Below are 24,190 nucleotides of genomic sequence, written 5' to 3' on the forward strand. Positions count from 1 at the left end.
AGCAGAAACATATATTCAACCAAACATCACCAGATAATCATACATTTCAATCAAAGATTAGCTCCCCTACCTGGATTTCTTTGTTCTTTTTCGCGAAAATTAGCAGCTCCAATTCTTCTACATGATCTAAGGTAAGTCTTACTTGGCTAGATCTATAGAGTTTTGTCCAACCTCTTTACTTACTTCTTCCTATCTCTGACCAACCTTCTCTCCTCCCTTCTTCCTTACTATTTTTGTTAAGTTTTTATAAAGAGGAAATTAAGTTTTTATCCTTGAAGATAGCAGCCCTGTGTTTGGATGTTTCTCACAAAAGAAGGAACTAATTTTCCTTAATTCCAGCCTAATGTTTGGAAATTAAGGTTTTATCCTTGAAGATAGCAGCCCTGTCTCCAATCAAAATCCTGTACATGTTTTGTTTCATTTAATTATTAGGAGATAAGTTTGGGGTGAGGTCAAATCATAAAATTACAAAGAAATGAACGGTTGGTGTGTGGGAAAAGAAGACACTTTCATCATGAAAGAGGGAAAGAAAGGTACAAATTGAAAATGGAAACATATTAGTCCAGGACAAAGCGGTGGTAAAGAATCATCAGTGAAACAATCTTTAATCAAATTTTATTTACCTTTTAACCAAATCAGATTAGTCAGTGTTAAATTGTAAACAAAAACCAAAAATCAGTTACCATTGTTTCATATAAAAACTATAAATCTACAGAAATAATCAACAGAAATTCATTCAGTACCTTTTAGAGTGTGTGTGACTTCCTCTTTCTCTAGTTTCCCACCTTCATCGTTCCCTGGTTCTTGTTCTCTCAGATCTGAGTGTGAAGAGTGTTTTCCCCTTTTCTCTACCTCTGATGCTTTTATTTCTTTCTCTCTCAAAACCTAATAGTCAGAGACGACTATGTTTATGAAAAAGCTAAAATAAAGGTAAAAAACAAAATGTCACATTTTTAATAACTAATAACAAAATGATTAAAAAACAGTGTAGCTGAAGTTAATGGAGAACCTGCAATTCGCGGAGGAGAGAGGCGCAGGTGGTGCGAGAGGGGAAAAGGAAAGAGGCGTGGCGACCATTAGTGCGAAGAAGAGAAAGCGAAGAGTGAAAACCCTACCTGAGAAAGAGAGTGATGATGAAGAAATGAGAAGAATTTGAGAAGGAATTACGAACGTTGAAGAAATTAGATGAAATTAGAAGGATTACGGAAGATCCCATGATTTGAACCCAAAACGGAGGAGACAAAAACCTCCTCCTTTCCATGCTCCTAGCGCGAATACTCCAAACTCTATTTGAAGTCCAAAAAACGTGAATAAAAGGTGCGGGGAAGGAGTATGATTGGAAAAACAATGAGTACATAGACGCTGAGGGAGAGAAACGTGAACGAAGGTTCATGAATAAATGGTGCGGGGAAGGGGTGGGGTTGGGGGAAAATGAGTTCAGTGACTGCGGGAGAGAAAAGTGAATGAAGTCTCGCTAGGAAGGGGAATGAACTCGAAAAATATTCAGTTGTTACGGGCGGTTCATGCAGCCGCCGAAAAAGAACCCCTCTTAAAATATATTATTTTTGTAGTGTTAAGTTTAGACAATCCACAACATAATTAAATTGTGTCACATTCTTATTCAATTCTTCATGAGGCAACATAAACAAAGGAAAATGCTTCTTTAACAACGTTTTCTTGACACACTTTTGACAACGCCACGTGGCGGTTGTCCATTGGCTCAATTTGAAAAAAAAATTCAATATTCAATTAATCAGGGGAGGGTATTATGGGAAGGGAAAAATATGAAATTTCTTTTCACGCTTTCCCTATTCTTCTTTCATTTGCGATTTGTCTCTCTCATCTCTCTCGTCTTTCTCTGGAACCCTAAAGCCTTGGCCCATCTTCATCTCCATCGTTCCTTTTGGTCGGTCTCACACCTCTATTATACTATTTGTTTGTGGTGCGACCCAACACCTTGTTGTGCAGCATTGAAGTCGTCTTGGACGTCCCTATCCACCATTGGTATTGTGCCTTCTCGGTGTCGTGTTGTTTTGTGGTTTTCGTGTGTTGCTCAAACCCTAACCATCTTCTCGAGCATTGGCGTTTTTGTGTTGGCGAACCCTAACCTTCGTGTCCACCATTTTTCCATTGTTCCTCTTTGCCGTAAGCCACCCAGGATTGAAGTTTTATCCAAGGTTGTAGCATTATTGGGAGTGGATCCTGGACAATGAGAACATTAGAAGAATGGAAGCGCCAACAAAATATGGATTGTTACAGGATTAGTTTCATTTGTAGAGATTTTGTTTGTATTTAGACGAAGATGGATTTTTTGCTTTCTAACAAACAATGATATTTATGTACAAGTTGTTATTGCAATAAGATGATAGCTTTCATGATTACTTAATGTGCAATTTCATTTCATTTACGTTGTGTATATGTTGATGACAAAGTAACGCGCAATATTTATAAGTTTTTGACATGAATCCAATGGTTTACAATTGATTTTGGCGTTTATGTGTGAGTAGATTGTGGGAAGTCATGTTTTGGAAAGGATGGAAAGAATTAATATGGCTTGAAGGAAGGAGACGTTGTTGTCTTCGAGGTTAACCACCATTGGAATGATCTTATAGTTGAAGTTTACATTAATGGATGTAATTGTAATGTCAATCACCTAATATCAGTGTAAACCACAAAAGACAACATCAATTTATGTTCATGTCGTTTAATTTTTATATTTGAATAAAAGTATATTTATGAGTTCTTGGTCTCCATGACGTAGGTTCAAATGAAAAAAATTGTTTCTTATCTTGAACATGGGATGCCCAAACTTGATTTCCCACACTAAAATCACACTTAAACAACAAAATCACACAAAAACCATTGCATTTATGCAAAAAATACAAAAATTTAGACTATGGTCCCCTATGTTGCCAGAACTGGCTCCTGCAGTACAACTTTATGTACAAACTCAGGATTTTATTCGTGTAATCGTTTACCAAGGTCTTGTAAACGATTACAACTTTGTTTTTTGCTCTAGACCTTGCAGGACTTCAACTAACTTGTTCAAATGAAAAAAATTGTTTCTTATCTCGAACATGGGGTGCCCAAACATGATTTCCCACACTAAAATCACACTTAAACAACAAAATCACACAAAAACCATTGCATTTATGCAAAAAATACAAAAATTTAGATTATGGTCCCTAGGGTTACCAGAATTGGCTCCTATAGTACAACTTTCTGTACAAATCCCAATTTTTGTTCGTGTAATCGTTTACCAAGTACTCGTAAATGATTACAAGTGTTTTTCTTGGTGCAACACTTGCAAGACTTCAACTAAGTTGTTCAACTCAACAAAATTGTTACTTATGTCCAACATGGGTTGTACAAACATGATTTCTCACACTAAAATCACACTTTAAAAACAAAATCACACCAAAACCATTGCATTTATGCAAAAAATTAGACTATGGTCCCCTAGGTTACCATAGTTGGCTCCTGTAGTACAACTTTATGTACAAATCTCAATTTTTGTTCGTGTAATCATTTACCAAGTACTTGTAAACAATTACAAATGTTTTTCTTGGTGCAATACTTAGAGGACTTCAACTAAGTTGTTCAACTCAACAAAATTGTTACTTATGTCCAACATGGGGTGCCCAAACACGATTTCCCACACTAAAATCATACTTAAAAAACAAAATCACACCAAAATCATTGCATTTATGCAAAAAATACAAAAAATTAGACCATGGTCCCTTAGGTTACCACAACTGGCTGCTGTAGTACAACTTTCTGTACAAATCCCAATTTTTGTTCGTGTAATCGTTTACCAAGTACTCGTAAACGATTACAAGTGTTTTTCTTGGTGCAGCACTTACAGGACTTCAACTAAGTTGTTCAACTCAACAAAATTGTTACTTATGTCTAACATGGGTACCCAAACATGATTTCTCACACTAAAATCACACTTTAAAAACAAAATCACACCAAAACCATTGCATTTATGCAAAAAATACAAAAAATTAGACTATGGTCCCCTAGGTTACCACAACTGGCTGCTACAGTACAACTTTATGTACAAATCCCAATTTTTGTTCGTGTAATCGTTTACCAAGTACTTGTAAACGATTACTAAGTGTTTTTTGTGTGCAATACTTGCAGGACTTCAACTAAGTTGTTCAACTCAACAAAATTGTTACTTATGTCCAACATGGGGTGCCCAAACATGATTTTCCACACTAAAATCACACTTAAACAACACAATCACCCCAAAACCACTGCATTTATGAAAAAAATACAAAATTTTTGACTGTGGTCCCCTAGCTTACCATAGGTGGCTCCTACAGTACAACTTTCTGTACAAATTCCAATTTTTGTTTGTGTAATCGTTTACCAAGTACTTGTAAACGATTACAAGTGTGATTTTTGGTGCAGAACTTGTAGGACTTATGCTAGGATCATGATGTCACAAGCATTGTTTCATTTGTCCATCAAATACATCAATAGTAAATCAAAGTGGTCCCTTTTATTCATTAACAATTCAAACAAAACCTCATTTGACAATGACAATAACAAAGGCAATTGAATTAAAAGTAATAATATGTAACGCAAGGAAAGATGCATCTTTTATAACATTGAACAAAATATATTTCAAATTACAAACATTTGGTCATCTATGTACAATTTTGTATTACATTCTCTTAAGAAGTCTATACAAATATCACTTATATGTTATTCTAATATGTGCAGTGTAAGGAGTCTTAAGCGCTCTGCTCTTGTAACACCTTCGTGACCCCATCTCGACAAGCGTCTTCATTTGAGGTGGATATGCCTCCCGGGAAATCAAATCCGCTGTTCATGGACGGTTCTGCACGTGGCAGACTTTGTCCATCATCCTCTGTTGTTCTTCTTCTAGCTTTCTCTTCGGCCAACTTTAACTCCAAGACAACGAACCGTCAACTGCATCAAAGACAAACAAAATATCCAAAACATAAAAAGCCCTAAAATGAAAACAACAAAAAATATAACACAACAGGGAAAACCCAAAATCCAAACAGAAATGGAGGAACAACACATTTACCTTGCTCGTTGAAGGATCATGGTTACCGAAACTTGCCATTTCGCAGAATAAACTCAACAAAGATGACTACGTTGAGTAAAACCAACCGATGCAACAAAGAGATGCAACGAAGAGCGAGAGTGAAAGCGAGAGCGAGAACGAAACGCAGAGTGAGAACGAAACGTAGATAGAGAACGACAAACAAGAGAGAAGATTAATTTCTAATGAAATAGGACAAGAGACACTTTTGGAATCACAAATTTCTGAAACCTGCAGATTTTAAATATTTAAAAAAAAAACAACCAATGGAATAGTGTCACATGGCGTTGTTAAAAGAGTGTCAAAATTTTGTTGTCAAAAATATCGGTATCTATAAACAAATTATCTACCTTATGATAAATGATTTCTGTTAAATATAAAATTATTTTAATAAATTACATGTAAAAATTATATTATGCACATAACATATGATAGAAATAATATTTTATATGATCTGTATATATAGTTTAAAAATATATAATTTATCTTAAAAACAAAAATAAATAACAAAATTTAAAACTTAAAATAAAAAAATATTGTTATAAAAACTGTGTAACGGAAAAATCAAGAGTATGGTAAAACTAACTCACACTTATGAAAATAGTTTAATTAATAGTTTAATTATTAATTAACCAGTATAAGTTTAACTGAACTTTTAAATACGACACTTTATATAGAATATTAAGTAGTTCAATTTTTTTTTTAATTTATTAAAAATACAATTAACTGTAATTTAAGTATAGTTTCTTTACTTAGGCCCAGACCTAGACATGGGAATCATGCCGAAGTTTTAGGGGTTTTTCATTGTCGAACCAACTTTCCAATTCTGTCCCACCTCCATGTTTTTGTACTTACAAAATATCAAACTCAGTTTTTCATGTTGCAAGGAGGTAGATATGACAACATTTTGGAGATTTTGAATGTTAAAGAAAATTACACTGTAAAGTTTTTTTGGTGGTTGACCCATAACAACATTGTTGAAGATTGCCTTCGTTACTGGAAACTTCCTTACTAGTTCTCTACAAACGAAGAGGTGCTCCAGGATTCTTTTAGTGAAGAGAATGTGGACGAAGTTAGTGATGTACTGATGGATCGTAAAATTATAAAATTACGTGTTACAAAAGTTAAACAACACAACACGTCATTCTATTAACAATCACACAATCAAATTTTATATAAAAAAATCTAATACTTATTTAAAAGATTTTCATATACTCACTATACCATTAAAATTTATTAAGACATAATTTTGAAAGTTTCCATATTTATGAAAAACCTTAATTTAGCTTATCATTCAATAAAATATGAGTTAAATATGTTTTTAGTTTCTAAACTATCAAGCGAATTTGTTTTTAGTTCTTCTTACTTCAAAAGTAAGGTACATTTTAGTTCTTCTCCTTAAAAAAAACTTAATTTTTAGTCCTCTCGGAAAGAAAAAAAACTAACGTTTTTTTTTAAATACACTACCTTACTTTGAAAGAGGGATTAAAAACAAATCCGCTTGATAGTTTAGGAATTAAAAACATATTTAACCCATAAAATATCACATACATTTTATTACTTTCTTACAAAAAAAGTATTTTATTTTTTCATAAAATTTTTCTTTAAAATATTTGCAAATTTAAATTTCTCTAAAATATATGTATTTATAAGTATTTATTTACATAGTTATATATATATTTATCTAAATAATTATATATATATATTATTTTTTTTCTAATTTTTTATAAATTTTGTTTATATCTATTTATAAACATACATTTAATATATATATATATATATATATATATATATATATATATATATATATATATATATATATATATATATATATATATATATAAGATTTGCTAATTTAGTTAACATATAAAATTTTAGTTGAAAAAAATAGTTTTAAGGTTAAAAGTATTTGAATAATTTATGTATTTATTTATTTTTTTAAATTTAAAATAAAAATTATTAAAATATTCATATATTTAAAGTATTTTTTTTTATAAATAAAGATTTTTTTTGAATTAAAATTTGATACTATAAATCAGCAAACCTTTTATATATATATATATATATATATATATATATATATATATTTAAAAAATTAATTTATCAAAATTTTTTACTTGTTTAATTATTTAAGTAGTGTATAATTAATTTTAATTTCGTTGAAATATTTATTTTTAATTTATTTAACAATCAACAAAATAAAAAAAAAGTGAAAAAAGTCAAATTTGTTCTTATCAAATTGAGTATCAACAAGATGGTTATGAGAAAAGTTACACAGAAGATCTATATGCATAAAAACTCTATGATTTTAAAATGTAAGAAAAAGAGAATTGAGTTTTATAATTAGGTATTGAATAATAATTTTGTACTGAATGTGATGAAAATATTATATTTACGAGCTTCTTAAATAAATAAACAAATATATTTAAAGATATTTCGTTACTTGAATATAATTTATTATATTTTAAAGTTGTTATATAATAAATTATTATATAGAAATATTAGATAATTAATTATTATATTATAATATATTAAAGATATAATAAAATATAATAACAAATTATCATATATAAAATATTATTTCGTAATATTTTGAAAATGTAACATAATATAATAATAAATTATTATGTTATAAGTTATTTTTCATAAATATTTGAAGATATTTCGGTATTACAAAATTCTTACTAAATATAAAGTTATATCATTTCAATAAATATAAACACAGTATATTTTCTGAAGAAATAAAATTAGATGTAGGTAAAGAAAATAACACTTTTGTTGAAGGCAGAGACATATAGTAGTTCAGAACAGTCAGCGTGTAAAGGTATCCAAACAAAAAACTATTATAAAGCTATTCAAATCCAGTTCTACTTGAACCCGACCCATATTACCCGACCCAGTTTCCCTTTCCCTCCCTGTTTTTTTCTCGGAAAAGAGCGAGCAAGAAAATTTTTACAATCAAACTCGAATTGCAGTTAAAACCCCAACAGACACACTCATTTTATTCGATTTTCTTTAATTTTCAGCAATCAATTAGTTGTGAAACTGTATGTTTGAATCCCGCGCGATTCCCTTGTTCTCTGTCTAATGTTTCTCTCCCGCGCCCTAATTCTCGAATCTCTGTATCGTCGGTGAATTGGATTCCCATGGCGGAGGAGAAGAGGGCGTCGTCGTCGTTCGTGAAGAAAGGCGACCGGCAAATGTTCACGGTGGAGCTTCGACCTGGTGAGACCACCATAGTTTCGTGGAAGAAGCTGATGAAGGACTCTAGCAAGCCTAACGGATCCAATTCGGCACCGCAACAAGTCGCAATCGCTCCGGTGAGACTTTTCTTCCATCTCGCTCTGTTTCTCTCTCGATGTTGTTTCTGACAGCACTGTCAATTGGCTGCTACGTGTGAAGTATTTTCAGCTTTCGCTGTTAGTGTTTTGCTTCGATTCTTTGCATTTTGGTGCGGTGTTGTTTTTGGATCGAATTTCGGGTTTGAAAGGGTTTTTTGTGCCAAGCTGGAGTTATTGTTCTTCGAAACTATCAATCCTAGTTGACTTTAAGTTCGTTATTTTGAATGGTGCTGTATTTGTCATTTTACCCGAATGTATGGTCCTATTCCGGTGTTTACTGGGCACGATGTAGCTAATACGAGTTGAGTAGATGTACAGTGGCATGGTTAATTTGAGCTTTTAAAGAAAAGAAGTATATGACGAGTACTAAAATGTGAACCAGGAATGTAAGAGCAATTATTCTGTAACGTGGTTCTTTTGATGTCTGTGAGGTAAACCAGTTTCGGAGATTTGGTGCTGAAATTTATTTCATTAGTTTAAGGCAATAATATTGGTTCATACGTTAATCATTCTTATTTGCATAAATTCTCCCCCTATTTAACAAACATCTGTTTTATCATACTTCAGGGGTTCTTCTGTGCATAATGATGAGCATTTTATGAGATTAGTTTTAGGCTTTCATCAATAGATACGGTTGGAGTACTTAGATCTAGTTTTAATATTTGAGAATAATCGTAAGATGTAGTGGTTAGTGGATATGTACTTGCAGTTGTAGATATGCTCTACTTCACTAGTGTCTGGCATACTAGCTTTTCTGGTTTCAAGTTCTCTTATTTTGAATTTATTTTCTTAATTCATTATGTTGTTTTGTAATTGATAGACTTTTGATACCAAATTCTAATTTCATGCTTCCGTGCATCATCCCCTTCCCACAAAATTAGTTTCCAGGCTCTTTTATATTGTATGTCATTGTAAAATCCAGCTTATTGTCATTTTGAAATTATGCATTGTCTTATGCTGCACTATTCTCAGAAGTCTCTGCCCATTTTTTTTAGGGTGAACCTGTTGATGTTGAAGAAAATGATCCCTCTCAGCCAAACCGTTTCAGTGCTGTAATAGAGAAGATTGAACGCCTTTACATGGTATTTTTTTGTTTCTTACTAGGATTTTTACTTTATGCCCTTCATCAGCAGCATGAATTTGTTTTTTGAACCTTTGGTTAATATTGTAAATGGGTGTTTAAGTATTAATTTATAGCTTCTTGTTGGGAATAAATGGGATTCCCAATTGTTTCAGGGCAAGGATAGTAGTGATGATGAGGATCTGCTCGATGTTCCTGATGATGATCAATATGATACCGAAGACTCTTTTATAGATGATGCTGAACTGGTAGGTACTTCACATATTTATTCTGTTCATTATGACCCTCTTGACCTTTTATTGCTGAGACAGGAATAGTACTGTTTTTTTGTGATGGACTTTTTGTTTTCGGATTTTTTTATGTTCTTTAATTGTTCCTTATGCAGGATGAATATTTTGAGGTTGATAATTCTGCAATCAAACATGATGGGTTCTTTGTAAATAGGGGGAAACTGGAACGCATGTAAGTTTTGTGGTTTTTGAATATAGCATTTTGTTCTTTTCAATCCACACAAGGTTAAAACAAATCATCGAAGGGTTACTTTCAACTTGCTTTTTTTTGTTTGTTGATCCCTTTTCAATGCTGAGGTGGGTCTGTTGTTATCATTTTATTGTATTTTCTTTTTAATAACCTCATCTTTTAGCTGACTGTATTTATTCATCAGTTATAGCTTTTTTGGTTTTTTAGACATCTACGAACATGCTTATCTTTATTAGTTAATATTGTCATATTAGTTTTTTGTGTTCCTAAGAAGATTGACATGAATTTTTCTTATTAGCAAACTATTTTTCCTTTCAACTGAGAAAAATTTGTAGCAATTTATTGAATATATTTTGTTAAAAATGGGAGCAAATAGGGTCTAACAACCAATCAGAAATTCTTCTTACTGATTGTTGTTTCTTTCTATATTACAAGAAATGAACCTGCTGCACTACCTAACCAGCAACCAAAGAAAAGGCGCAGAAAAGATATAATGAAGAATGGTGAAAACAATGATGGTCATGGATCAAATAAAAATGCAAAAGTTGGCAGGCCAGCATCTGGCAAAACAGCTTCACTGCACGCAAGAAATATGTTAAATTTATCTGAGAATTTGGTTGCACCTGATGAACATTATGAAGACTTGAAACTTTCAAATCAGTCAGATGTCTCTGGAATTATTTCAAAAAAGAAAGCTGTTGACACTAAACCGACATTGGACCCTTCCATCTCTTTGAAAACATCAAATGATGATATTCCTGGTGTAACAGATGCAAAAGATGCTGACAAGCAAAGGATAGGAGTTTTTCAATCTAAGAACATCAGTGATAAATGTAAAGATGGAAGTGCATTTGATGCATCTCATCAGAAGTACAATGAGAAAAGTGCTTATGCACATTCCAAATCCCAACCTGGAAGACCCCCAAATAGTATTGATGATTGTGAAAATATTATACGGACAAAAGAAAAAAGTGGTATGTGTGAACTGCCAGATCTTAACCTGTCTGAGGGGAAGTCTGCTACCCAAGCAACGGTAAGTTTTTATTTTGTTTGCTTTTCTGTGCTCCCTTTTTCAACTTTGATTTGATAAATACTTGAATAAAACAGTGATACCAACAAAAGAGGTCCTCTGCACTGTATTGCTTTCATCATTTCATTTTTTCTACTAAACAGAAGGGTTACCCCTCATGAAGTTCCAAGTGGGCTCATGTTACTTTCAACAATTGCTTTCAAAAGAACATTCTCTCAATAGAACCACTTTCCATTGCAACTAAGGGAGCAAGTTCTCTGAAACTGAGGAATTACATTGCCTGTGTTTGAGATAGCAACGAAAATGGATTATTTCAATATTCAATGTTTATACTCATTTGTTGTTATTAATTATATGAAATCAGTCGTGTTTGATTATATTAGGTGGAAAGTAATTTCAAGATAATCTATTTTGATTGCATTGCATAGAAGAATCGGTTTTCATGGTAAAATTACAAAAATGGTGTATGATGTTTTTTTTAGTAGTTGGTTTTGTATTTAAAATAATAAATTGTTGGAAAAAATGAAAGTTAAGCAAAAGAGGAGCCGATAGTGTTCAATCACATGCCTCAAAACCTTTTACTGTATAAAAAATCCTTTTCATTTTTGTATCCCTTTGATATTTACCAACAAGCCAGTTTTTGTGAGAACAGCTTTTATTCTTGAAAAAAAACTTTTTTCTTCCAAAAATATTCCAGTCCAATCCATGCTATGTGTCAGATGAAAAGAGAGATAAACTCCCCAATGGTGTGCCAATTAATAGGGCAATAGAATAAGCCTTGCTGATCCCTTTTCTTTGCATGAAGATGCTGGTAGATGTTAAGCAGTACCATGAATTAGTTCTGTACTCTTACTGCTTCTACCCAGGCTTTTGACTATTTCTCTTGGTTGTCATGAACATGATTTTCATTTGAAATGACAGTTACCTCATTTAAAGGATGTTGGCATACAGGGATGGGGTGTCTTATATTTAAAAGCAATTGAAATAACAGAGTTAAACTATCATTTTTACCAGAACATTTGAACTATAGAGATAATGATGGTTGTGCATATGAATGTCTATGGATGAAACTGTATATGTTCTATTAGTTTCTCTCTTGATCATGAACTTATTTGAATGTTGTGCAGAAATCTGAAAACATGCAGAAGAAAGAGGGTTCTAGTGTTAGGCCAAAAACTTCAATGCTTGAAAAGGCTCTTCGTGAGTTGGAAAAAATGGTTGCAGAATGTAAGATTGGAAATTAAGTTCACAATTAACATGGATAGGAATTGCGAAATGTTTCCTTCTGAAGCTAAATTTTACTTTTCTTTTAACTTTGCTCCTTTGAAACAATGTTACAGCCAGACCACCAGCAGTGGATAACCAGGATGCTGTCAAAAGGAGGTTACCTAGAGACATAAAGCTAAAGCTTGCTAAAGTTGCTAGACTGGCGGTACTGGAAAATGATACTTTCTTGGTTTTATGCTTCTGGAGATTTATACTATTTTATACTGTTTACTTGAGGACTTTGAACATTGAAATATTAATTATATGTTTTTGTCGCATCAGGCAACCCATGGGAAAGTATCAAAAGAGTTAATTAACCGTCTTATGAGTATTCTTGGCCATCTGATTCAGCTAAGAACATTAAAGGTATTGCATCCTGTTAAATATAAACGTACAACAATTTAATGTTAGTTCTTTCAGTTTCTAACTTAGTCTCCCCTCCGTTTCTTTTAGCTGACATATATAGTTGAAATCCAAAAGCTGTGTTTGAGTATGCTTGTTTCTCAAGTTCCCTGTCTATTGTTTCTGTGTTTTGTACTTTTTTTTAGTTAATTTAATTATTAGAATATCATTTAAGGCTAATAAAATATGGTTTGTGGGCATTCTTGACGTAACCATTTGCATGCTTAGTTAGGATTGTCCATTGAGAGACTTATTAATTTTGGTGATTTTCTTAGAAAAAATCCTTCAATTTTCCTTTCCTGTTTGCTTTGATGTGACTATGAAGCTATGGCAATATCATCTATTAATGTCAAAACCGTGCTGCTCATTATTTATTTTAGGAAGTCTTCTATTTTGTCCTTGCTGTAATTCTATTCTTTATTACATGTGTTTTTCGCCGTTAATACTAGGATTATGTATTTAAAACAATCCCATAATTACATGGATTTGTTCCCTTACAATTAGCTCTTCAGGCTTATGTATTTATAGGTTCAATGGCCTCATTACTGAAACATAGAAGAAATATATTATATTATTCTTTCTACATTTGAAATGGTATCAAAGCTATTCAGAGCTTATCCGAAGTCAAGATCTTTGGGGCTATTATGTCAGTGTTATGAGACTCCTATTAGACCATAAATATATAAGAATGAGACTATATATATATGTGTGTGTGTGTTATAAGTGAGTTGCAATCTTCACCTTATAAGTTGATTTTGTGATATTTAGTCATTCATAAATCTACTTACTAAAATAGTGTTTTGAGAGGGGATTCATCAGGAAGATACGATACCAAAGAGAGATGAGTCAAAATCCACATAAAAAATTGACACCACCTTCAACTCAAAACTTTAAGGCAATAGGTTTGTGGGTTTGGTTCCTTGTATGCTGCTCATCTTTTTCATTTTTACTCATATTACTTGGATTTTCTAATTATCTCCCTCTCAAGTTTGAGTCGCTTCCTTTTTGATACATCTTCTCAAGTGGAAGTATTTCTAACCATGGGTATCTTACTAGCAATCCTTACTTACACTGCCATTCGTCATAGTGGTACATACTGTCATTGAAATAGGGAGGACAACCTACAAACTAACTAGTAGTCCAATTGATTTAAACATAAGGTTGAGAAGTACAGTGGAGGATATTGCAGTGGACAAAGAAATGTATTAAAGACTTGTTGGTAGACTTATTTACTTACCTCATACTAGGCCAGACATCGCTTTTGCTGTGAATCTAGTTAGCCAATTTATGCACCAACAGAAAGAGGCTGATTTACAAGCTGCACTTAGAATTGTTCATATTTAAAAGGGACTCTAGGAAGATGGATTTCTTTAAACGAAAAGAGTGTAAGTCTTGAAGCTAATGGATGCAGATCATGCAGGGTCAGTTGTGAATGGGAGATAAACTACTGAATGCTGCAGCTTCCTTGGTGGAAACCTAGTGACTTGGAGGAGCTAAATAAATAATGTAGTTGCCATATCAAGTGTTGAAGCCTAATTTTGAGCAGTGACCCACGGAATATGTAAACTTCTATGGTTGAAGATTATATTGGAAAACTTGAAGATAAAGTGGGATGAACCTATGAGGTTATGATATGAAAATAAATCCGCAATCAATATAGCCCACAACTAGGTGCAATATGATAAAACTAAATATATTGAGTTGCAAAGACATTTTATCAAAGAAAAGGAAGACAATGGCTTGATTTGCACCTGGTATGTATCACTCAAAATCAATTTGCAGACATACTCACTAAAGGACTGAACTGGATTAACTTTAAAAGATTTATATCCAAGTTGGGAATGGAAAATACTTACTCACCAACATGAGGGGAGTGCAAAGCCCTTCTACTCATTATGGATTTTAGGAGGTTTCTTTTATTTTATCCTCGTTATAATTTTATTCTTTATCATAGGTGCCTCTTGCCATTAATACTAGGATTATGTATTTGAAAATAATCCCATAATTACCGGAATTTGTTTCCTTAGAATTAACTCTATATTTCCTAAAATAACCAACAGGCTCATGTATTTATAGGTCCAATGGCCTCATTTTTGAAATATAGAAGAAATATATTATTCTTTCTAAATCTTAGACTTAAAAAGTCATAATACTTTGTAAACTTTTAATTCAATTAGAACTGTCTTCACGAGTACTAAGAATTTCACCTCTAATTTATCTTGCTTTTTTTTTAATCTTATAGTATCTTGATAATTTTCTTAACTGATATTTGTTGACTTTATTCACTGTGGTTTAGGTATATTTAGGTCTGTGAAACTACTTATCTTCTCATACAGTGTTTTTCTACTGCAGAGAAACTTAAAAATAATGATCAGTATGGGCCTGTCAGCAAAGCAGGAGGAGGATAATAGATTTCAACAAATAAAGAAAGAAGTTATTGACATGATTAAGATGCTGCCCCCAACTTTTGAATCCAAGGTTTAGTGTAGTTTCACTTGCTTTTGCTTCCTTTATCATATATCGGTAAACTGGCTTACATGCGTTGTATTTTCACTGATGTTGAATTCTGATGAATTCACAATGTCTAGAATATGTAGCTTGAGATTCTTTAAATTGTTGTTTTTGTTAGAATAATTAGCTGTGTGAGTTGTGTATTAGTTGGGTGTGAGTCGTGTGTGAGGTGTATTCCATTGTTATAATCCCATAAATAAAGGATGAAGAAGGGTGATATAAGCTCTTCACTTATCTAATGTAGATCCTCTCTCTTCTTAATCTCATCATGGTATCAAAGATGGTTGTTTGAGTTTCTTCCAGCATTGTCTTTGCTGCCGCGATGACTGGCGGCTGTCCTAAGAATTTTGTCCTTCAACACTTGTATTTGAGTACCTTAGTCTTGCTCTCCTAATTTCAGTTCACTGCAGTGCCTCTTTCAATGTTGTCCACTGTTCGCTGCCATTGTCCACCACCGTTCGCCATCAGTTATGTCTTGACAACTGGATTTGTTGCGCACTCTTGAAGACGGGTCATATATTTTAGGAGGAGTCTGTTTGGCTATGCTGGTTTATGAGTCCAATTTGGTTTATAGATATTCTCTCGATGGTTTGAAGCCTATGTGCATCTTGTTCTAAGCCGAAGTTCCAAGTTTATTGTCTCATTCGAGAAAAGTTGATTTTGTTGTATCAAATGACCAACTTAGATATGTGTTGACCAAGTTCTTAATGAGATCTCGGATTGAGTTTATTTATTCCAAGTTTGATACATACAATTTGTATGCTTCAGTGTGAGGGGGAGTGTTAGAATAATTAGTTATGTGAGTTGTGTATTGGCTGTGTGTGAATTCTGTATTAATTTGGTGTGAGTTGTGTGTGAGGTGTATTCCATTGTTATAATCCTATAAATAAAGGATGAAGAAGGGTGAATATAAGCTCTTCACTTATCTAATATAGATCCTCTCTGTTCTTAATATAGATCCTCAACAGTTTTATCTGTCACCATCATGTGATGTGTTCTTTGGTGTGTTTAGCATGTTCATCGTTGTAGCCTTTGTGGTTCATCATTGTAGCCTTTGTGGTTCATCATTATTGTTTATGTCCCCTCATCACAATTCGTATTATTTATCCTGTTATCCTTTTTCTGGTTGCTCTTCCTATGGATCATTGGAAAGGGATTTAATCAGTTTTAGTTATGATACTCATATTTGTGTTTTCTTTCTGCATCCTTTTATGTTTGCACTTATATTGACATTCACTTATATGTTTGCTCAACTGATATTTTGATAATTTAATTTCGAACACATGGTGTTTTTGGGCACTTCAGCAGCAGCAGAAAGGTGAAGCATCTGGTGATTTTCAAGAATTTGGTCCTGATGGAAAAACAAATACAAAAAGAAAGTTTGCCATGGATGCTGCATTGGAGGACAAGATCTGTGATCTCTACGATATTTTTGTCGATGTATAGATTTCATTTATAGATATTTATCTTGAAATTCTTGGTTGTGATAAAGCTTTCTTATTGAACCTTGCTTGTGATTGCTGTAGGGGTTGGATGAAAACGCAGGTCCACAGATCAGAAAGTTGTATGCTGAGGTGGTTCAAATTTTCTAAACCTTCCTCTCAATACTGGTTTTTCAGAGCTACTGGGTTGCTTGCATTGTATTTTTTATGCTGAGGATCAAAAAGTCAAATCAACTTGGTTTTATGATTAAAATGTTTGCAATTTTTTCTTGAGAATTTATTAGTATCATGAATATACATTCAGGGAACTTTTCTTGACTACCACATTTTTTCCCAACAAACAACTCTCGTCTTTCAGTGGCATTAGTTCCACTTAATAGTTAATATGTGTTTAATTTTTGTTGTGACTTGTGTGAAGTTAATCTGTTTTCTTTCTATGAACAAATATATATTTTCTTAACTTTTAATTTTCTTGTCTCCAGCTTGCAGAACTATGGCCCAGTGGTCACATGGACAACCATGGGATCAAACGTGGAATTTGCAGGGCAAAAGAGAGGCGCAGAGCACTGTACAACAAGCATAAGGTATGGCTTTTGCAGTTAATAATGATTTTTGTATTAGGGGAGCATTATTGAAACCTCACTTTCTCTCCATAGAAGATTGTCTGTGGTCTAAGCTGTAAAATCCTATATGGTAGAGATATGCTATAAGGAACTTTGGAGGAAATTATTAAAAGTGATCTCAGTGAATAGTATCCTAGAGAATTTGGTTTTTAATCCTTGCTACTGGTGTTACCTAGGAGGATAAAGCTATTGTTCTTGTTGTATTGGAAGTTTTATAAATGATTACCCATAGAAATTAGTAATGAACATCATATAGGCAGTGGAAACTTCCTTCACCATTTTCATTTCATGGTATTCTATTTCAATTACATCTATCTTCTCTACTGGAAGGACATCGCTTTTCAAACTATAAAGTTGATGTTAATTCACACAACTGAGACTGTTCAGGCTTACAAAACTAGGTTGCTCCAAGGATCATGTTTCTTTTTTCTCATGATGCTTCCAAAGTTTTGATTTCCTTTAGTTTCTCTTCATTGTTCATACTGTATACTTTCTCTTAGAGAGTAAGTTTACACCTGATTCAATCCTACAAAATCAGTTTGTGAGCACCCATTTATATACTGAGGATTAGGTATCTTGAGCATGAAATTACATTTAGGTGGTTCAATAGTGATGACATGATAGATCCAACAAAACTTGCTTAGATTGATTTTGATATCATCTTAGAAAGTAAATTTAAATCTAATTCAAACTTATAAAATTGATTTTGAATGAGGTTTGTATTTACTTATATATACACTATAATTTTGGTCATACTTCTAGCTAGCGAAGGATCTAAAACTTTTCACAAACATAACATGAAAAAAGAGGACATTGTCATGGTATCTTTAGTGGATTTTAGGTTTTAAAAATTCATTTTCTTCATTTGATAGGGAGAATAATTGATCGAACCTTATTAAAAATGAAAGAATAACATTTGATTCTTTTTATGCCCAGATGATCATCGGGATTTCATATTGATTTTGATCTCATGGGTTTACTTGGTTGCTGTCAGGACCAGGAAAAAATTAAGAGGAAAAAGTTGCTGGCACCTAAGCAAGAGGAGAACGTTCGATTTGATGCCAATTCAATTACTTCACAACAGAACCTGCGAGAGAGATCAGCTCCTGAGTCCAGCAGTCATGGTTTTACTTCAGGGAGCAAGCAAGTTTCTAATGCAAGTCCAACTGGCCGGGTACCCAGTCCAATAAATGGTCTAAAACAAGAAAAAGCAAAGGGAAGTTCAAGCAGTTCCCTGGATGATGTCAGGGCTGCAGAAGGTGTGCTAACAAAGAAGGTAAAGAGAAAACCAGAACTCGAGTTAGAAGCACAGTTAGTTGCTGAGAAGGTGGCTTCCTTGCAGGGAGAAGAAAGGCCCAGGTCCCTAAAGCAGCAGTCCTCAGGGCCACTTGCCAACAAATCAAATCTTCAGCCAACATCTGTTCCTGATCTTCAACATTCAAGCTAACTTGATATCATGTAGGTTTAGAGGTTTACCAAGCCAATGTCCCTTTATTTTTTTTTCTTTTCAATTTCCTTCTTATCCCCTTCTCTATCAAATAGTTCCCTTCCTATCATTTTTGTAATTATATATCCTTGCAATGTTCTTCCAAATATAGATAGATTTATTGTTGTTAGTGATATTGGCCAAGCTTCTTATTTGGCTCTTACGCTTCTCTAAGGCAATTGTTCTTCTCTACTCATGCAATTTTCGGAAGTTAACCATGCTTAACATGAATTCATAAACGTGTTGTGTAGAGAAAGTTACATTAGCCTACTTCCAAACCAAATATTATTTAGTTGTGAATACAGTTATTTTAGAAAATAACTGTATTCTGAATATGTTTTGATTTTAATATATTACATTTTATTAAAAAGTTAAATGAATAATGTTATTAGTATATGTAAACGTATGAAGTAGAAATAATAAATTTGTTTGGATTGAGACGAGGGCAGAAATAAAAGTAAAGAAAAGAAAAATGGTGGAAAGAAAAATTGTTTAAACTAATATGGATGATATGAGTACTACTTACACAATTTTATATGTTTCTCATGCCCATTCCGCTATCCACACGAATGTCTATTTAGAAATTACTAAGAAATTTTTCATCTTCAGTGTCCGTAAAAAATTATACACTAATATTTCTTAAAAAAGAAAAATATTATGAAATAAAAGAAATATTAACAAGATTACGGTCAGCTTTGCACATCTAATCTTACACATATTATTGCAAATTTATAGATTAAAGAGTAATGAAAATACTCACTTTAATTATTCTACCAATTTTCCTAAAACAAATTAGTTTAAAGACTCAAATTTGTTATTTTTCTTTCAAAAAATAACTGTATATAATTTTTATACTTATGGTAAAAAACTATTAAACTTATCTAAATATTATTTTCTCTAAAATATAAATAATTTCAAATAAAACTACACAAGCATACATTTTCTATAGACGCTGTACAACAAAAAATATTTAAATAACTTTTAATTATTATTAACAGTATCCCTATGTAAATAACTACGGACACGTTTTTTATTTTAACTTTCTTTTTCTCGTAAATTTGCAGATCTTACATATAATATTACTTTTTTTCTCTTTATCTGAGCCCTTAATAAAAAAATAACTTTTTTTTGTGATCTATTATAAGAATTGTTTTCATGAATATTAGAGGATAAAGTTTAAAGGTGATAAAAAGTAATAATTACATTTTAGATTAAAATGTTTTGATATATATAATTAAAAATATTTTATTTGTATTTTTTAAATATCATCCCTACAAATTCTAATTCACTTTAAGTTCTTTTTATATTATTTAAATAATTCACTTTTTTTTTTAAGTTCACAGGTCAGAAAATAATTGAGATTTGATTTGAGATAACCTTTTGTTCAATTAGTTTTTTAAATTCTGCCCATGTGATATTTACTGTAATATACTAATTTAAGCATTATAAATATTGTTGTTTGTTATATTTGATTTCTTAGAAGAAATATGTAAGATTTATGGCATCTTCAACTTATTCTATTATTTAAAAAGTAAGTTTGTTTGAAGAGAAAAAAATTATGAAATGCAACAACTTATAATCCTACAATGAGTCATATATATAGAATGGTTAATTTATATTTGGTTTCGTGAGCAAGCCATCACAAGGACTGGACAGTCAAATAGGTGAATTAATCTGTCACTAATTAGAACAATTAATCTTAAGTTAAAATATAATTATTTATAATTAGATCGTAACTAAATCGTTATTAATTAAAAAATAGTTGATGGTCTCGTCGCCAACAACAACGACTGTAATAATAGAGACGACATTTTTTTTTCCTCAAAAGAACCTTAGACTCTAGATCTCATGTTAAATATAGTAAAAACTATGTATGTGATTAGTCTCTCTTGTGTTGAATATATACATATGACATTGTATTTATAATAGAAGAAATAATAACAAACAAACTAAAGATAAAAAATAAAGATAAGATAAAAATAATATATCTAACATGCTCAATTTCAAAGAAACATCCAATGCTTCCTGGTGAGACATGTTTCTCACTATATCTTTCTCTCCTCGAGACAATTTGAAAGATACCTTAACACCTAGATGAAGTTTGGTGCCAAGGATGCCCTCGGTTAGAGGCCGAAGGAGCTGTTGTCCTTGCCACTCTTCTTGTGAGAAGAAGAGGACTTCTCACCTTGACAATGAGACTTCCTCTTTCCCTTTTCTGCTTCACAACCCTTCTGCAGATCGGCATGGGTGATTGTCATTGGTGTAGGCTCAAGGGCAGGATTTGTCTAGGCTGGTGGAGGTTGCTTAGGTTGATGTTCAGAGGCAAGAGGACCGGGGACTTGCCGTTGTGTCACCTCAGCGGTAGTTAGGCAGGCAAGTGTTTGAGCACCAGAAGTAAAACGACTCGTAGGCTGAGTGCTCGAAGAATTGGCGCCAATATCACCATCACCATCAACCACCTGTCGAGTGCCTATTCTCTTGAAAAGATCCTTTAATTTTAGATTGCGAGAAGTCATGATTTCTAAAAATTAAGAGAAAACTAGCATGTTAACACTGAGCAATCATCAAAAATTGATAAAGAAAGTTTACCAAACACCTCATTGCAGAGGTTAACCGATCCACGACACATGACAAGCTGTTAGGAACAAAGGTGGCGAGGAAACTTGTCAATGAGTTCCATTACTTCCACCTCATTTGTTGTCATCATCAACTTGTACCATGAAGTTATTTTCCTTGGACTCTTTGTCCAGCACAAAGGAAATTTGGGTTGACTGACCTCATAAAAAATCTTAGGCCAACCTGTCTCCATTATTCCCACCTTGAAGTACTTGATCTTAAATCCCTTAAAGGAGGTAGTGAATAGGAAAATAACCATCTTCATTGTTCAGATATTAGGGAGACCCAACCTTTCTCGGTGTTGAAGCAAGTGCGAAAATAATGTAGAAATATGGGGAATGGGAGTGAGGCTTAGGGCCGAGCAAAGCACCTCAAATACTTGTATCCAAGCCTGGTTGTTCAGCTATAACTAGGTAGGCACCACATCAAGCTTCCGCAACACACCCATTTGAAATTCATTGAAAAGAAAACGAATGAATAAGTCATTAAAGAGACAAACATACATGAAGAAGAAGTCTGTAGGACAACTCCCTTTCCTATGATATACCTGCTCATTCCCCTTACACACGATCAACTTGAACATCTAGGCAATCTTTGTAGACCCAACAAAGCAAGTCCGCTCGACCCATCACCTCAATTGGCCTTCCATACGAAAGCATGTCACATATTCCTCAACTTAATGGGATTCCCAGTCATAACCTGGAATGACCAGGAGAGATTGAATGACCATATCCCCCTCATTAGCAACATTGATTTACAACTCAACGATGGCCTCAACCTTGTCAATAGGTATGACCTTGTTGGTGTCTACATTGGCCATGCTGTTGACCGAATCCGTGTCTTGTTCGGTTGATCCCAAAAGAGAAGAGGTGATAGCCAATGACACCGACGACGAAGAAGCGTCGTTCACATACCCTCAATCGCTCCTTCCTTTAGACTCCTCAAACAAAGATAGTTAGATGACCAACATTATTACTTGAAGTTTGAAGAATGATCGGTTGGCAAAAGAAAGTATGACCAAAGGTGAAAATGACAGACGGGGCCCACCCCTATTTATAACCATGAAGGCCTCCCTTGCCAATCACCTTCAATCGTTAGATCAAGCCATACCTAATGGCTCACAGTGTTCGATTCTTCGAATTCTGATAGACATGAGATTCAAAGCGCTGCAATTCTCCCCTTAAAGGTCATATTTTTGAATAGTTCAAAAAGCATCCAACAGGCAAGTCGAACAGTCTGGAAGCTCCCCAAGCGAACGACCAAAGATCGTATTCCCCACCAAAACAACATGAACAACTAACACTATTCATCCAAATATAAACCCATTCACTAGTGATTTCAGGCTCGGGCTTAGAGTGCCTGTGTATCGTATAACCGTTTGGTCAACCACAGACTGGACGGTCAGTCCCCATTTGGATCCATGAGCAAGCCACCATACGGACCAGATGGTCAAGAAGGTGAACTGATCGATCATTGATTAGGACAATTAACCCTAAAGCTAACCAACTTAGAGGTAAATTGTAATTACCGACACTTGGACTATAATTAGGTTTGAGGTAAAGAGGTAGGTGATCTGCATGCACCATTGATATTTGAATGTTCAAGTATTGAGTTGATTTTGGTATCAAAATGCCTTATGCAAGTATCCTCCGAAGGGTTTGGACAAATTACGAAAAGACTAGGATTTTGAGACAATTTTTGAACTCTAAACCACTCTTATAGTATTAAATAGTTGACCTCCTTCCAAAACTTTAAGTAAGGAAGATTAACTTAAATTATTCTATGAAAACTGTAGGAAAGAATCTTCGGATGTAGAATATTTATGTTGATGATTTAAAGTTGTGAAAGTTGATTGACAGAGATGTTAGGTTGTTGGAAATTGAAACTTTAACGTATTTATGGTTTGATGTGAATGCTTGTGATGAATAAAAATGTATTGAATTTGTAATTGTTACCGATTGTAATAATCTTGTCATATGAAAACTAGTTCTTAATTGTTTTTTAAGTTTTAAGAGTTGGAACCAAATGAATCAAAATATGCTTTATTTTGAATAGAATTGATAAAAAAGAAATGGTTTTAGATTATAACAATGAGTTTTGATCAATTTGAAAATTTGTGTGGTGTGCTAATATATGAATCTCGAACAACATTAAAGAAATGAACATCAAATTTTGTTTTAGAGGTTCCTTACTCATCGCTAAAGAGATAATGTTCAATGCTTTCAATTCGTATTTTGAGTAATAAATAAATCAATTCAAATTCTTTTGGAAATTATGGATGGTTGCTTAAGCGATTAGGAGAAAAAAAAATCTATCTTATAAGAGTGTAATGCTCAAATCTAAAATGTTTACTCAATCTACGATGTGATGATTTATCATTTGAATATTTGAGTGAGTAACCAAATCAATTCTCTTTTTCTGATAAAGAAAGTCACTCAAATAGTGATAGCTCCTTAAATAATATTTTCTTGTGTAAAATTTAATTTCACTTTTCATGAAAATAGTTGATGTGATTTTGTGTAAGATAAATACCAAGATTATAATTTCACCTATTTTGAATATTATAAAATTAAATAATGAAACAATTATGAGAATAAGATATGTTGTCCACTACATCCGAAACAAGTCGTATTGCTAACAACATTGCTAACATGCAATATGTGATGACGAATAGTAAACATATTTTCAAGAAAATTAGAAAGAAAATACTAATAAAATTAAGAATTAAAAGATAAAAATAAAAATAAAAAATAGAAAAAAAAGTAAACTCAGAAAGAAAAAAACAAGTGACATTAATTTCATGTTTTATAGAAAGGCAATGTCCATCAA

General features: G+C 32.9%; 1 protein-coding gene and 1 long non-coding RNA gene across 4 annotated transcripts; one reads left to right on the top strand and one right to left on the bottom strand.

The window, feature by feature from the left end:
* Positions 1 to 457: 457 nt before the first annotated feature.
* LOC148203973 (uncharacterized) lies at positions 458 to 1,549 on the bottom strand. Of its 2 annotated transcripts, none has more exons than XR_015784062.1 (3): positions 1,205 to 1,549; positions 1,010 to 1,115; positions 458 to 885 (listed from the first exon to the last, which is right to left on the bottom strand). It is a non-coding gene; the product is annotated as an uncharacterized LOC148203973 (long non-coding RNA). The 2 variants fall into 2 exon arrangements; XR_015784061.1 differs by having other exon boundaries at positions 458 to 919.
* Positions 1,550 to 8,092: 6,543 nt separating this feature from the next.
* On the top strand, positions 8,093 to 18,875 carry LOC124830860 (wound-responsive family protein). 2 transcript variants are annotated; one of them, XM_047304710.2, is made up of 13 exons: positions 8,093 to 8,403; positions 9,420 to 9,506; positions 9,661 to 9,753; positions 9,891 to 9,967; positions 10,421 to 11,018; positions 12,143 to 12,242; positions 12,356 to 12,447; positions 12,564 to 12,647; positions 15,036 to 15,161; positions 16,503 to 16,634; positions 16,721 to 16,768; positions 17,119 to 17,220; positions 18,254 to 18,875. In XM_047304710.2, exons 1-13 carry the CDS (start codon positions 8,230 to 8,232, stop codon positions 18,704 to 18,706), a joined length of 2,166 nt encoding a protein of 721 aa, XP_047160666.1. In that variant the 5' UTR covers positions 8,093 to 8,229; the 3' UTR covers positions 18,707 to 18,875. The 2 variants fall into 2 exon arrangements, with proteins under 2 accessions (XP_047160666.1, XP_047160664.1); XM_047304708.2 differs by having other exon boundaries at positions 8,094 to 8,403; positions 16,500 to 16,634.
* The last annotated feature ends 5,315 nt before the right edge of the window (positions 18,876 to 24,190 follow it).

Source organism: Vigna umbellata, chromosome 2 (genome assembly GCF_029865625.1).
Source record: "Vigna umbellata cultivar VRB3 chromosome 2, Vumbellata_1.0, whole genome shotgun sequence".
In the NCBI taxonomy this organism is placed as follows: Eukaryota; Viridiplantae; Streptophyta; class Magnoliopsida; order Fabales; family Fabaceae; genus Vigna; species Vigna umbellata.

Excerpts from the sequence above, each read along its gene's own strand:
- LOC124830860 (XM_047304708.2), top strand. The coding sequence starts at position 8,230 with ATGGCGGAGGAGAAGAGGGCGTCGTCGTCGTTCGTGAAGAAAGGCGAC. Across the intron at positions 12,243-12,355 it reads GGAAAAAATGGTTGCAGAAT|CCAGACCACCAGCAGTGGAT; the intron begins GTAAGATTGGAA and ends ACAATGTTACAG. Across the intron at positions 17,221-18,253 it reads CACTGTACAACAAGCATAAG|GACCAGGAAAAAATTAAGAG; the intron begins GTATGGCTTTTG and ends GGTTGCTGTCAG.